The following is a 16,897-nucleotide window of genomic DNA, read 5'->3' on the forward strand; positions in this document are numbered from 1 at the left end:
AATATGTATGATGTTTGCTCGGGCAAAAGCCAACTGCTCGCTTTGTGTTCCTCCCGGGAACATAACGTGTCGTCCGGACGCTGGACAATAAGCAACGTTGTGAGCCACATCACCGACGTCCACAAAATAGTGTTCTCCCGGTTCTCTCCAACACTAATGCTCTTCAGCGCAGTGACTACCGGCAAGCGTATCAATATTAACCCAACCGACTTATCTCCAGTTGTTCGCAGTTGTTGCAGTGCAGCTCTAGTTGTATGCTGGACTCTCGGCAGGGCTCGGGGGATGAAGCTGGAAGGTTGATGCGTGAAATGAGGATGATAAATTTGAGCGTTTTCAGTAGATTCAATCGTTCGGCAATGTTTTTTAACTTGGTTCATAATAAACAAACTTACTTTTCATCTTAGCGGTAGATCCTTACGATGATTCCGTCGATTCCATGGGTAGATTCCGATTCCGGGTCGTTCCGGGTAAGGATCAACGAGCCGACAGGATTCCGACTTGTTTTGATTTTTTTTCGGTTTGACATTTCTCTTTCGTAAAAACATCCCACTGGAGTGCGTTCACGATGAAATCACCGTGAGCGCTTTCAAATCGTTTGAGGTTTGAACACGGTTAGAAACGGATAGCGACGGATAGATGGGAGTTAGCGAAGGATATGAAAAAAATAATTTCTTAGGAGCATTTATTCGGGAGTTTGGAGGAAAAGTAGCGAAATTCACAAAAAATCCGGATCTGCCATTCCCCTCGATTTTTTATGAAAGATAATTTCATCAAATATTGCGGTGTCGCGAATAAAAAGCTCGTTCTTTCTACGATTGTTGCCATCCTCAGTTCATTCCGGTTGGTCTCCAGGCGGTTTGGGTGTTGAATAGCACCAACTCAGAACTTCCGAAATTTGCGGCTGCAAGAGGAGTTGCTGCGGGTGCGAGTATGAGCACAATATCAAACTGGTTTGCATTTACAGTGTACATCGCTGTGACATTTAAACACTTTTTAATTCGACATGTGTCGTATAAGCGGGGTACGAATTAAAAAGTGTCGTATTAAAACGTGTCGAACCAGAGGGGTAAGACGGTACCATTTTTTTGGTTGTTTCATTTTGACAACTGCGAATACAAACCGCTTTGTTGGTAGTTTTAACTGACGCTTATGGATTGTTTCAAACAATTTGCCGTTTGAAACAAATCGATAATGTTGTTCAAAAATACTAATAATGCCGCTTAAGGTGAAACGGGACGCCCCTCTTTCTAACAATTTGCCTCGCGATTTTGAAGATGGTAATCTCGAGACCTATCGCACTGAAGATGCTGAAAACCAATCAGCATATGCACTGCAAGTGAGCATACACAATGATAGGTTTTTGTTGCAAAATATGAAGTAGAATCTGAGATTACCATCTTAGTAGCAACAAAGCAATGGCGGATATTTTCTCGACCGTCCCGTCCGCCCTTAAATCTACCGGCATTTTCATATTTTTTTCCTGGTTGGCCTTAATTAATTCTAGATTGAGTTTAAATAAGGGCGAAAGTAACATGGGAGAGTTCTCTTCATCGACTCTCTCTTCTGCAAATTAAATTGACAAGATGCAAATTTAATCGAACTTTTTTACACTTAGACGCTACATTGCATCGCAACCTAGCGATTTATGACCAAAAAGTGCAACCATACTTGCATCTTGTCATTTTATTTGAGAAGAGAGAGTCGACGAAGAGAACTCTCTCATGTTACTTTCGCCCTTATTTAAACTCAATCTAGATTTCATCGACTTTCATTTTCATCGATTCGCTTTTTCACGATGCACTTGAGTTTGCCTCTGGCTTTTGTCTGATGCGAAACCGACCTGTCGCTGGCTGTCTTGTCTCCCGAAGCGAGCCGAGCGTGTACGTGCGTTCTTGCAAAGGAAGAAGAAATAAATAATAAACAATAATAAAAGTTAATTGGACGGAACTTTGACTAATTTTTGTGAAAATTCATGCAAATTTCGGAAAATTTCAATCTTAAAACAAGTTTGGCTTGTGCGTTAATTGTTTGTGCTAGTTGGTATCAGTGAGTGTGGTGAAATAGAAGCGAAAAATAGTCCTAAAATTAGGACACAAAACAAAGAATATTTTTTGTCATCCTTCCATGGTGTTTGGGCTTTTTTTTTCGGGTGAAGGTGATGATGCTTGAGCTTGAGCGATAATAATATGGATGCGGTAATTATCATCAGTGGGAAGTGGAGTTGAATTTCACAAGCACGAAAACACGTGAATGATGCGTTTGAAGGGTATCAAACCGTCGGCAATCCTCGAACAGGGGACCAAACGGTGCCGCCGGTCCGAAAACAAGCCGGAAGAGGAATGTCCCAAGAAGAAAAAGTTGGATCTTTGGAAGAAGGTGGGTGGAGGTGGGAAGGTTGGATTCATTTGGAAAGAATGCTAATGTGGGGCTTGTGTTTTTTCTTTCAGGTCGTTTCAATTCTGAACAAAGCCGAATCGAAACGAACCGGCGATGAGGAGCGATTGCTTGGGAGTCACAAGACGCTGGTCAAGCAGATTCTGGAACGGAGGAAAAGGAGAGTGGTCTATAAGGAGCGGATGCTGGAGAGGGAAGATGATCAAGGCGAGATTGAAGCGAAAGCATTGAAACTGGCCCAGGCGATTGCGAAGTCCAATCATTTGTTGGTCTATACGGGTGCTGGGATTAGTACTTCGGCAAAAATTCCGGATTATAGGGGTAGTCAGGGTATTTGGACGCTGCTAGCCCAAGGGAAGGATATTGGAGAATACGATTTGTCCCTGGCGGATCCGACGTACACTCACATGGCACTGTTTGAGTTGCACCGAAGAGGAATTCTGAAGCATGTGGTGTCTCAAAATTGCGACGGATTGCATTTAAGATCCGGACTGCCGAGGTTTAGCCTCTCGGAGGTTCACGGGAATATGTACGTTGAGGTATGCAAAAACTGTAAACCGAACGTTGAATACTGGCGACTGTTTGATACCACACAGCGCACGTCTACTCACAAGCACAAAACCAACCGTCGGTGCCGGAGGTGCGGAAAGCCACTGATTGACACGATTGTCCACTTTGGCGAGCGGGGTCAATTAAAGTGGCCGCTGAACTGGGCTGGAGCAACTCCACACACTGAAAAGACTGATGCCATCCTATGCCTAGGCTCGAGCCTCAAAGTCCTTCGGAAGTACAACTGGCTCTGGGCCATCGATAGGCCAATCAAGAAACGTCCCAAACTATTCATAGTGAACCTGCAGTGGACTCCGAAGGACAAGGTTTCAACACTGAAGATTAACGGAAAGTGCGACGAAGTGATGAGACTGGTGATGAAACACTTGAACATCGATGTTCCGGATTATAATCGAATTAAGGATCCGATTTTTGCTCATGCTACCCTACTACTGCCGGAGGAACAGCACACGGCGTCTCAGCCGATGCTCAAGAAGGCCATCAAGGACGAAGTCAGCGGTGATGCCTCCTCCTCAAATGGATTAGAAGTCAAGAAAGAACCCAAATCAGAAAACGTGGAAATTAAAAAAGAGCCCACGCTACAATCGGTTCCGTTACTCTTAAGTCCACCGTCCCTACTCACTCCTCAGCAACTTTACATCAACAATCTGTTGCTGCAACAGCAACTCAACAATTACAACATCGTTCTGAACGCAGCCCAACTGCAACTCAAAAACGAAGCAAGCCATGATGCGGCATCTTCACCACCGAAACTCCCCGTGCCGCCACTTGTTCCTTGTTCGCCGAATGGCATCCGACCTCCAACCAGTCCACCGGTTCAATCCATTCCGAATGTCATCAAAATCGACACCACTTCCAGTTTGTTCGGAAACTTGCGCCAAATAATCAACCCAGGCGTAGAACCGTCGCCTACTACCATCGCAATGACATCACCAAACTCCCAGCCTACTTCCCCTAACGCCCCCAATAAAATTCACATTCTCATGAAACCTATTATTCCGACAGCCACGGACCTACCCAAACTTGTCCCACTGACGCCGGCTAAATCCGAAGCGGAAAAGTCCAGCGGCAGCAGTTCAGTTCTTCCAAAGCCACTAGATTTGGAGGATAAAACTCCCGAACCGCAGCCCGCGTCGGTATTTGAGGATCCCGTTAAAATCAGCGAGAATCTTCCGGATTGCATTCTCCAACAGGATGAAATTGAACAGGAGAAATCTTCGGATGATAAGGTGGGACAAAAAGCCTCTGAAATGGATAAGGGTAGTCCTGCTGTGCATCCGGAGATGTCGTCTTCAGTAGCTGTATCTAACACCGAGACAGATAAAGATCACGATCCACAGCAGATTGACATCGATTCCAAGTTGAGCAAAACTGACAAGACATCTTCTAACGGAGATAAGCCTTTGCCGAATCATGCTGCAGTTGCACAAGACACAGGAGAAAAAGATGACAAATACTCGGAATCCCCTGCGGCGATAGGAACCACGCCTGGAAAGACCGATGCTCCTGAACACGCAAACAGTATTGGGAAGGGTTTAGACAAAACCGAAGAATCTGTTGATGAGCTGTCGAGTTCTACGGGGTCGAGCGGTGTGGAAACGGGTAAGTGTAGTGATTACGAAGGAAGAAAATCATCACATTTCCAAATTTGGTGAGGTGTCGAATTGTCGATCTTTGCACGCTCATCTTAGAAATTATTCTCACAGTTCGCACAAGTTAGGCAATTTGGTAAGAGAACTAAGGACTTACCTTTTCCATTTTGAACTTCTTTTGAAATAGATTCCATCTAACAATTCCGTTTTAATGAATAATTCTCCAGTGTTGCCGAAGGGTAAAGTGTGGGATCGGAAATCGACATCTTCCAACAGATCGAACGTCCTAAGAAGCTAATAAAGCTGAAATACATTGGATTATTTAAGAACCCGTGGTGAAATCAAGATTTGAACGCGTATTGTATAATTTAGGTATCAATCTTTGTATGTTGATACCTAAATTATACAATACGCGTTTAAATCTTAATTTCACCACGGGTTACAACATATATGTTCAGTAGAGTGGGTCAACGTTGTATGGGAAAAATATTAAACTTTGATCGCATCAACTCGGAACAAAGCTTTTTCAATCTACACTCCCGTTCAAAAGTTTGGGGTCACCCCCTCAAAAACATGTAATTTTTTTAGGCCCATATCTCCGCCAATTTACGTCCGATTTCAAAACCTTAAGTTTCATTCAAAAGATAATAAGTCAAAGAAACTTTGAACATGATTTAAAAGAAACTTTTTCAAAAATTTTTGTATGTAAACTTAACCTAAAGTTAACAAATTTTCTAAAAAATGAATATAAACTTACGGCAGTGTCGCTGGAAGTTGGGTCGACCAAATTTTAAATCTAGAAAAAAAGTTATTAAGTAAATTAATCCTTGATGTCATCGACCAAAAGTTTGGGGTCACCCCTCAAAATACTGTATCGGCCAAAAGTTTGGGGTCACTATCGTAAAACATGGAAAAGTGATTTGTTGATATCTTTGTCATCTTTCATTCAATTTTAATTCTTCTTGGTTTATTTGAAACAAAATGAATGATACTTACTGCATAGACATTGAACCACATATATTTGTTGAAATTTACATACTAAAACTTAACGTAAAGTTGCCTCATTTTTTAGGCGTGGTAAAATGTGCTAACTTTACATAACATTTTTATACACAAAAATCGTTAAATACGTTAAGTTGAAGACATCAAACGTAAATTTAGTTAATTATCTTTGAAGCCAAAAATGATTAAAATTGAACTATAGATGACGAAGATATCACTAAATCACTTTTCCATGTTTTACGAAAGTGACCCCAAACTTTTGGTCGATGACATCAAGGATTAATTTACTTAATAACTTTTTTTTCTAGATTTTTTAGCTAAGTTCTGTAAAAAGCAGTTGAAAACTAATAGAAAATGGGTCATTCTACCGCTCTCATCTTAAAATTTGGTCGACCCAACTTCCAGCAACACTGCCGTAAGTTTATATTCATTTTTTTGAAAATTTGGCAACTTTGCGTTAAGTTTACATACACAATTTTTTTAAAAAGTTTTTTTTTTAAATCATGTTCAAAGTTTCTTTGACTTATTATCTTTTGAATGAAACCTAGGGTTTTGAAATCGGACGCAAATTGGCGGAGATATGGGCCTAAAAAAATACATGTTTTTGAGGGGGTGACCCCAAACTTTTGAACGGGAGTGTATATTAGCGTCTAAAACGATTGTGCTACTTTTCCCCGAATGTCGTTTCCCCGAATGCCAGTTCCCCGAATGACCCGTTTCCCCGAAAAGACTATAACATTACATCCTTGTTCGAAATGATCACTTGCCACAACATGTTTATGGTCCTGGGAACTAGGTTGTTCAAAAAGTTAACCGATCATAATGTAATAAGTCATTAGAGTCAATTTGGTTCTAGAAAGAACGAGCAGCAATGGAAAGAAGGAGTCATATTAGCCTTCTTCATTCAGCAGTGTTTCAGCAGATCTGAGGAGCAATAGAACTTGAAAGAACCGCCTATAAAATAAAAAAGGTTGTGATTCGGGGAAAAGGGTCATTCGGGGAAAAGTGCCATTCGGGGAAACGGCATTCGGGGAATCGGCGTTCGGGGAAACGACATTCGGGGAACCGGGATTCGGGGAAAAGTAGCACAACCGTCTAAAACAACTGTGCAAAATTTGGAAACGATTGGTTGCGTCCCCGTATTCCGCATTGCAATTGAAATTTGTATGGAATTTAGTATGGGAAAACGCACTTTTTCGTATTTTACTCATAAGTTTTTTTGTCTAAAACCATGTAACTAATTACGTTGAAGTGAAGTCTAGGATATGCTGTAAAACTGCCTAAAACCGACAAGATAAAATAGCAGTATTTTTATTTTTGTCAAGACTGGAAAGCCATCTCTTCGAGTATCAACCATACAGTCGAAATACGTTTAGCAAGTAAAACCGCAAAGTGATTTGACGCTCATGAAAAAAAAAATAAACGCTTGGTAACTTAGGCCGGGGATTTTATTATTGATGTTATTCGTTTACGTGTTAAATGTTAAGCACCATCAGATATCTGAACGTAATATTTTTTGTTTCACAAGTGTTGGATCACTTTGCGGTCTTCGGCAAAGTTTTTCGGCATATCCTGGGCTATACTTCAACGTCATTGATTAGATCGTTTTAGACAAAAAAAATCAATTTATAAGGAAGTTGCAAAAAAATCACGTTTTCCCATTCTAAATTCCATACAAATTTCAATCGCAATACGAAATACGGGGACGCAACAATCGCTCCCAAATTTCTCACAGTTGTTTTGGACGCTAAAAGCAATGAAAAAAGCTTCGTTTCAAAACATCGACTTTGTTGACCCAGTCTAATGTTCAGTCAAATCCATGTGTTTTATTGAATTTAGTTAGTTGTTCTTGATTTGATGAATTAAAGGCAAACGTGACAAATATCCGCCATTGCTCTTTTGCTACTAAGATGGTAATCTCAGATTATACTTAATATTATGGAACAAAAACTTATCACTGTGTATGCACACGTGTAGTCGATTCTATAACATTCTTCAGAAATGCATTTCCCAGAATGTACCATTCCTCAGAAAACTATTTCTTAAAACGCGTCATTCCCCAGAAGAAAAATAAAATTATTATTTTATTTCTAAATGGTTTATATTAATCGCTAAAAATCAAATATTTATTCATAAAAAATCACCGGAAGAAACATCCTACCAAAAACTCTCATTTGACAAGAAAAACTTTGGAAATAAGCATGATTTGCCTTTACGATTTAGGCTATTAGTATAATTATCGGCATTGCAACTGCTTACATTATTAACATAGATTTTCCCTTCTTTTCTGCATAGGCTGTCCTTTCGAGTTACACTGTTCAGGTAATTCTCGGCACCACAAGCACAGGTGAAAAAAAAAATATATAATGACTATTATAGCAATTTAACACCGGTGGTTATGATAATGCCCATAATTTCTTGAAAAGTGCAATTCGAAAGAACAGCCTATGTAGAAAAAAAGGGAAAATCTATGTTGAAAAAGTAAGCAGTTGCAATGCCGATTATTTCTTGAAAAGTGCTAAACGAACGAACAGTCTATACAAAAAAGAAGGGCAAATCTATGTTGAAAATGTGAGCAGTTATAATTTCAATAATTTTACTAATTTCCTTGATTTTAAGAAAAATATTGTTTAAATAGATGGAACATTGTTGGGTTTTTGAATGCCAAAAGGAAAACAATGATACTTTTTTCCTTCTTCATTTAAACTATTTTTGAGTTGTTATAAGAACTGTTGGCATTAAAACTGCTTATATGCTCACTTTTTCTATTCCATAGTATTGGAATAATGATAAAAGTGCTTCTCATACCGTATGAATAAAGGGCCTTTAAAGCGAATAATTAGGAACAGCCATTGGGGTGGATCCTTTCAACCATTTACGTAGAAAAACGTGGTCAGTTGAGTCTTTCCGAGTAACTCAAAGTTTCGACAGAATAATCTTTTTAATATAAACCGGTCATAAATAAACTGGTCCATAAACATCTTGCACAGTGGACAACATCAATAGAAAATGCGTTGTCACTGTAAATTTTGCACATCACAATTAAAACGTTATTCATCGCGAAACACGTGCTGCACAAATTTGTCAAGAACAAAACATTTTATAGCAACTGGAATGATGACAGTTTGTGGACTTTCAAGATATTTATATAGATTTATTACATATACCGTATAAGAAATAGATATTTGCGCGTAAAACACAATAATGTTAAAATCCATGCCTATAACAAACCATTATGATCAACATTGTACTGTTTGTGTATCGAATTATACTTTTTAGCAGAGTATATTAAGCTTTTTTGGGGAATGGATTTCTAGGAAATGGTACATTCTGGGAAATGATTTTCTGGAGAATGGAATACTGGGGATTGGTTTTCTGGGGAATGTTATAGAATCCGTGCAGTCCATATGCTGATTGATTTTCAGCCTTTTATGTACGATAGAAATTGAAATTACCATCGTCAAAATCGCGAGGCAAATTGTTAGAAAGAGAGGGAAGATAGGAAAAATTACACGGCGTCACGTATGACCTTAACAACGCTGCAATTCGTTTTTTGATGGTTATTTCTAATCAGAGCTCGTGCACTTCGCCTTGGTTGTATTTATTGTCAAGCTCTGTCAAGCATATCCTCGCTATACCACTTTTCAGAGGAGCTGAAACTTTTTCCATACTGCTATGATCGATGCCGATAAGCCCAATATCGTCTGCCAAGCTAAAAAGTAGAAATCCTCTACATAGAGATGAGCGGAAGTTACATACATCGATTCGGCAACGCTGTTTGTTTTGTTTACAACAGCTGCCAACACTTGCTACAAAGCTAGATGTTCAAACTTTGTGCGTGACTTCGTTGTGGTTTAAGTTGTTTTGTTTACATTTTCTAATTATGGTAGGTTTTTTTTTTTTAAATTTTGTTGAAATAGCGGAGCAATCGAAGAAATCTGAAATTCAATGCAAAAGTGTTACGCTAATCATATCGGCAAAAGTGAAGCAAGAAGTAGCAATGGAAGTTTTTTCGACAAGTGCAGCAACAAAAGTGTCGTCATAAGCATGAGCCTTTGAAAGCAGAATTAATAAATTTTTATCTTTTTACTAAACATACATATGCCGCCAATATCTCGATATTAAAAATAAATAATTTTAATTTATTTAGTTCCGAATGCAATACCGTTCGAACGACGCCTTCCTACGAACGATAAGCATGTTCATTTGGCTCACACTTTGACAGTTCTCTCTGCACGATTGGCTCACAATGGCCGCCTCCGCAGATCTCTATAATGTAGGATTACAACTAAAAAGCATGTGCGATTGTGTCATTCGTTTGTACGTTTGTACGCCAGATCTCCCAATGGCCCCACAGTGCTCCCGCCATAGGTCATAAATCCAAAAATTTGACCACAATGAAACTATGATATCATTGCGGTAACATTGGGAAATTTCTCCCAGGATTTTTACAAGATTCCTTCCGTATTTGTTCACACCAGTTGTCTTGATATTCGCTTTTGAATTCCTTCCGGAGATTCTTCCGGATTCTTACCAACATTTTTCCAAGATTCGAACATATTTTTTTTCGAGATTATTCCTTGAGAGTCTTCCAGGATTCCGTAATTCCGATCGGTTTCTTCTGGAATTTCAACGGAGATCATACAGAACTTCTCTAGAGGTTTTTCCAGTATTGCTCCCAGAGTTCCCGTGGGCTTCTAATTGAATTTATCCCGAGATGTCCACAACAGTTTTTCTCAGGATATACCGCAGATGTTGTCGCGGAATTTCTGTTAGAGTTTCTCTAGAGATTCCTCTTGAAGGAGTTATTCCTGGGATTTCTACTAGAACTTCTCCAAGGGTTTTAAAGAGTTTTTTTTTATTAAATTTTTGTGGGAATTCCTTCCGGGATTTTTCCCTATGATTTACTCAAGAAATTTCCTATAGCTTTCTTCTAATGTTTCTATCCTTGGATTTGTCGCGGGATTTCATTCGGAGTTTTTCCCCGGACTTCCCTCAGAAAATTCCTTCCGGTGTTGATCCTGGGATGTCTCTCAGAGTTTTTCAGAATTTATCCTGGACTTTCCCCACGATTTTTTGGAGAGTCTTCCGGGATTTCTGCGAGTGTTTCTCGGATTGCCTTCTGAAATAACTTACGAGCTTTATTGTAAGAAATTTCCGTGGAAATATCTGAAGGAATACAGGGCAAATTTTGTGAAAATCTCCGCAAAGAATTATTTGAAAAATCTTGCTGGGCTTGGATTATATCTTCCAAGGAGCGGCATGTGGCCGCATGTGCTTTGCAGTAATAATTGGAATAGCTGAATGTATAAGCAATGGCAAACAGTTCTGAAAAAATCAGAACTTCAAGTCAACTGATACAGTTATGTGTAATGATCATGCTGCTGCATATTACATCGATCGAACATTTTGTTGAAGTCTTTTAGGTACCGGGAAAATATAATTCCAAGTTGGTGAGAATATACAAACTGAGGGAGGGTAACATGCCCAGTCAGACCCCTGAAATGGCAATGTGGGTTAGTGTGTGGTGGGAATTCCATTGAAGGTTTGTAATATTCTCCGAGGCTTTCGAAATCCAACAGGGCGCGTCCCCGGGTTGCGGATAGGGGAAAAGGGAGATTTATAGGGGCATTTGTACTGTAATAAGATGTTATATTATCTCATATGGTGTTGTAGTGCGAATGAATGATCTCATGATATGGGAATTTGAAGCTTGTAATATATTGTTTATTAACTTCAATGTTCTAAGTTTGACAAGTGTTAGGAACCACTGAGCTGATTAGCAATGTCTCCTTATTATACAGGGTGTTAGGTTTCTCAGAGCAAACTTTTTAAAGGATGATAGAGGACCATAAATGGTGAAAAAAAATTGTTCTACGCATGTGATCAAATCTCAACCGTTACGTTGTTATTGAACTCCCAATGTTTTTGACTCTTATTGCCTTAACTGGCTATAACTTTACAATGGTCAAACTTATCGCAATTTTTTTTATCCTTATTCGAAAGATTATTGAATTTTATATCAAATGGAATCTTTGAACCGATTGGTTCAGTTAAATAACTAAGTTTTCTAGAGCAAATAGCTCAAAAGTAGTGTGTTTTAATTTGTTTTTGTCAATTATCTTTGAAAAATGCAAAATAAATTGAAATTCTTTCTTTGGCAAAGTTGTGGCCCAGGTTCCACTCTACAATTCGTTCTTTAACATCAAACTTCTATCTCTTATCGTTTTCTTGCAATTTTGATTTACACGTCGCATTTCAGATCATAAATTTGCAATCGTCATGGTAAGTACTTTTTTGCGCACTGTGCCGCACATTTAAATTAAAATTTCAAGAAAACGATAAGAGTTAGAAGTTTGGCGTCAAAAAACGAATTGTAGAGTGGAACAAGGGCCACAACTTTGCCAAAGAAGGAATTTTAATTCATCACGCATATTTCAAAGATAATTGACATAAACAAATTAAAACACACTATTTTTAGCTATTTTGCTCTAGAAAACTTAGTTATTTAACTAAACTAATCGATTTAAAGATGCCATTTGATAGCAAATTCAATAATCTTTCGAATAAGGGTAAAAAACCGCGATAAGTTTGACCATTGTAAAGTTATAGCCAGTTAAGGCAATAAGAGTAAAAAACATGGGGAGTTCAATAACTACGTAACGGTTGAGATTTTACCATATGCGTAGAACAATTTTTTTCACCATTTATGGTCATCTATCACCCTTTAAAAAGTTTGCACTCAGGAACCTAACACTCTGTATATTATGCTACTCGCTCATTGAAGACAACGAGTCTGCCTTTCGGGTGAAGCACAAAGCAGTTAATTAGATTTTGAAGTTTCGTAACCGTCGTGCTGTAAACTAGCATTTAATATGTTAATATGTATTCCAATGACTGGTTCTTACCTAGTATGGGTACTACAAGACCAAGAGGACAACTGAAAGTCTCTTAAATAAAGACAAATCAATCAATCAACCAAGAGGACAATTCGATTAAATGCTTAATTGGGAATATTTTTTTTTTCCAGAACTGAAGGGACATTTTTTTCCAAGGTGACTGGAGAGTCGGAGAGAGTAGGAGTGTCCGTTTGTTATAATTGACAAAATAAATAATCGGACGCTTTTTCTTTCTATGACTTGCTTGGCATTTTGTGGATTTTTTTTGGGTCTTGGAAGGTATGCGATTCACTATTGAACCTTAAAATTATTCTGCATCTGAATAGCATTGAAATCGTCAAGTCTATACCAACACCCTAATCCCACACCAAAATACCCTTTTCCTATCCCATGGCGTTTATGTGGTCAGCAAAAACTATTCAGCCATTACTCCTCCCTATTACCGGCTTTGGACTGACTTGCGCTCTCATTGACCCACCAAATGCTACAAAATCAAATGAAAAATGAAAGATTCCTTAACCTGAACCCTTGATCTGGTACCAACCGACGATCTTCACAAGCTGGCTATCAGTATCACAATAGGTCCGAGATCATTCAAGACTTTCTGTGATCCATCAAAGCACTTTCTTCATTTTTTCTTCAAAATTTCTTCATTTTTTATTTCAGATAAGCCTACACCTTCTCAAGATCCAGCATCCAGTCAACCTCCGCCACCACCCAACACGGTCAAAGTGATCCTCAGCCATAGTCCGGTATTTAATTTGTACGAAAGTGCTCCCAAGTTCGTCAACGGTTTCCCGCCCGGATTGACTCTCATAAACCCGATCAAGTTCCAACTGCCGATCAAATTGCAACCATCAGCCCCGGTTTCCGCGACGACCCCGACGACCGGAACAACTGCCCCACCAAAAGTTCTAGGTGATAGTAATAGCAAAAATGTCCCAATTCCACCAACCAATCCGATTGATAGAAAAATTCTGGCCGCCAGCAGAATCCTTCTCGGTTCTCAGCAACCCATTCAGCCACGTTTGGTGGTACCGACGAGACCATCTGACCTCTCCAGTCTCAAAAGCTTCCGTTTGCATGGTCCTGTGTCAGATGGTAGCAAAGATGGCATGACCAATGCGAAGCCAGTTGGACCGCCAATTACCAGGGTAGCTAGTCCACCACATTCACCTAATGGTCTGGTCCTGCGACCTCCATTGATGGTGAATGGTTCTGTACCAGCACCGCTCATGATCAATGGCATGCCGGCCATAATTACCACAAATGTTGGGGCCAACGCCCAGAAAGCCATCCCAGTGAACCCAGCTCATCGATTCCCAATTGCCTATGTGCTGAACAATGGTATGCCGAATCAAACCGGGAATATTGTTCTGCTAACGGCACCTCCCAAACCCATGAGCCCGACAAAAGTATTTACTCCCAGCGTTCCCCAAGTTCCTATCCTGAAAACTCCAACCAAACTTCCCGAAACTCCCCCAGAATCCATCCCTGATCAATCGGTTCCGGATACACCCACAGCAGATGTAAATCCATCTCATGTACCTCCACCTTCCTCAAATGATCAAACCGACCAAACACCATCCAAACCTTCTCGAAGATCCAGGCGATTGGAATCGACTAAGACCGACGAGAACACCACCCCATCCGCCACGGAACCAATCGTAGAATCTACTCCGGAAAAATCTGCCTCGGAGGAAACGCCACAGAAACCGAGCGTGGATTCTGCAACTCCCGACGAGACAACGCCATCGCCCGGACGGACACGAAGCTTCCGGATTCGCAAGAAAACCGACTTTCTTAACATCAAACACGAGAAGAAACGTCCCAAGAAGGATCTGTCCAAAGAGGCGACGCCAGTCAAAGCCCCGAAAGATGACGATGACAAATCGAAGAAGCCGTCGGATTCGGCAGCGAAAGAGCCGCAGACACCACCGCCACCGCCACCCAGGCCGGTTGCTGGTCAACCACCAACGGTACTGCAGACCACCATTGTAATGTCACCGAGTGGTGCGGCTTCATTTTTGCGAACACCAACTCCGGCGTCGCCGACGATGGCAGGTCAGACCACCATACCCATGAGGAGCTTCCTTACGTTTTCGCCACCGGGCGGATATCTACAGCAGTTCGTAACAGCGGGCGGAGCAGGTGAGTTCCCACATGTTTCAGCAAGTTATATGTTAATTGGTAATCCTCTTTATCCCTCTTTTCAGCTGAATCCGCCCAGGAGAAAGTGAAACGCATTCTCAACTACTGCAAGGTCCTGCAGGCCCAAGGAGGAACCGGCCCATTGCCTCAGTGGTACGACGTGAACTATGCCTATTCGGGGCTGCACAGCATCATTCACCCGCCGCCACCGAATGTGAACCTGTGGGGATGTTCCCCGCTCAAGCAACCACAGGCCGCCGTCGAGTGTAAGTTCTGCTTCGAGAACTACCGACAGTACGTGTGTCAATTCTACGCTACCCAGCCGGAGGAATTCGCCGTCAAATCGATGCGTCGCGGGAAGACCGTCGTTTGCGAGTGCTGCGATTTCTCCGACGAGGAGGACGAAGTACAGGACGAAATTAAGACGGAGGATGGAGAGAAGGAGGGCGATGCTCAGCTGAAGAATGAAGTGAAAGATGAGGAGGTGAAAGAGGAGATCGATCCGGTTCCGTCGACTTCCAAGGAGGAAATCAAGAGCGAGGTGGAGTCCGATGAATCGGAGGAGAAACCGTCGACGGAAAAACGACAAGTGGTCGACGGGAGTGAGGGAGGGCAACAGAAGCGACTAATGGTAAGGAAGGAGCAAGCTCTGGGAGTTTGCAAGGAGAACGCGGTTAAGGCGACCGTGGTGGGTAAGAAGAGTCGCGTCAGGCCGGGTTGGTACGGTAAGGGTTACGGTAAGTTGCGAAAGAAGAGGAAGCGTTTCGCCTAAGGAGGAAACATTGAGACTCAAGAGGATTGTTGCATTTTTTTCAGGATTTCGTTTTTTGTGTCATGTGTGTTGCATTTTTTTATATTTATTGGTCTAACACTGTTCGACAGATATCATGTTATAAGTGTGGTGATAACTTCTAATATGCCGTGAAACGGAAACAAAATTTGAAGAATATTGATCAGCGTTTATGAAGTATTTAACTTAGTAAACAGAGGATCTGATATTTTTGGATCGTATTTACCTTTATATGTGTACATATAGCTTGTCAGTTGTAAAACGAACTGAAGCGGCATTTTATTCAACAAAATTATGTTATTTGAATCAACCTAGACTTGATTTGAAACAAACAATTCCTTTTTTCGCTGCAACAGTCGTTTCGTGGCTGCATGACGGGCTTGGTGGTCTAGTAACTACCACTTCTGTTTCGTATGCAGAAGGTTCTGGGTTCAACCCCTGGCCCTTCCGTTTCCTCCTACTTTGTATCTTCTTTCTCCTTTTCTCTTCTCTACATATACAACTCATGTATATCCATAAGTTCATAGCCATCGCTAGAACAGAAGTTGAAAAAGCCGTTTCCCTTCATTCCAACTTTCACAGCACAGTGTCAATCTATCATATAACGCCAACAAGGTATGCAACCAAGTGAGTTGTGCCGATTTTCCTTCATAGTAATCAACACACAATCTATCACCTCCCCTATCCATGGATCGCATCACCGACCAAAAGGTGACTTTCAGATCTCACATCCTATCCTACTAACAAAAACCCCATCTGTGCTGGTTGTGGGAATACAGAGTGTCTGCGGTCTCTAGTAGCAATAACAGCCATTCACAGCCACAATCTAACATTCCTTTCCCTTCCCAACTGACTGTAAGGACTTGGCCGGCGCCAATATTGATCCAAAAATGTATGAGCTGCTAAATTGCACTTTGAGAATAAGTGGAGTGCCCCAGTCCCTAAGCTTAGCAACACCTGTTTCGTGGCTGCAGTCCTCCATCCTAGGCCGCGTCCCACATTTGCCTGTTCGTTCTGCACCTGGTCCGCCCATCTTGAACGCTGCCCTCCAGATCTTCTTGTACCATCTGGATCTCTTGCGAACAACAGCTTTGCAGGATTGTTAACATGCCCTTCCAAAATGTATCCTTCCAGCTTTGCCACATTCCGGATACTAGGTTCGCCATAGAGTGCAGCAAGCTCGTGGTTCATTCTTCGCCGCCACAAACCGTTGACAACATGCACACTGCCAAAGATGGTCGAACACTTCGAGTACTTACATGTCCTCTTCGAGCATAGTCCAGGTCTCGTGCACGTAGGAAACCTACGGCCTTGTCAGCGTTTTGTATATGGTACATTTGGTGCAAGGGTGAATCTTTTTTAACAGCAGACTCTTGTGAAGCTCATAGGTAGGCCCGACTTCCACTGATGATCCGACTTCGTATTTCACGGCGCACGTTATTGTCTATCCTTAATAGGTAGGTATCCCCGGTAGACGAAGTCCTTCACCACCTCGAAAG

General features: G+C 41.1%; 1 protein-coding gene across 1 annotated transcript; it reads left to right on the forward strand.

Moving 5' to 3' along the window:
• Positions 1-1,839: 1,839 nt before the first annotated feature.
• On the forward strand, positions 1,840-16,451 carry LOC109431874 (titin). The gene is made up of 4 exons (XM_029872059.2): positions 1,840-2,376; positions 2,448-4,566; positions 13,124-14,608; positions 14,674-16,451. The coding sequence occupies exons 1-4, from the start codon at positions 2,251-2,253 to the stop codon at positions 15,378-15,380; spliced, it is 4,437 nt and encodes a 1,478-aa protein (XP_029727919.2). The 5' UTR covers positions 1,840-2,250; the 3' UTR covers positions 15,381-16,451.
• The last annotated feature ends 446 nt before the right edge of the window (positions 16,452-16,897 follow it).

Source organism: Aedes albopictus, chromosome 3 (assembly GCF_035046485.1).
Source record: "Aedes albopictus strain Foshan chromosome 3, AalbF5, whole genome shotgun sequence".
Taxonomy (NCBI): domain Eukaryota; kingdom Metazoa; phylum Arthropoda; class Insecta; order Diptera; family Culicidae; genus Aedes; species Aedes albopictus.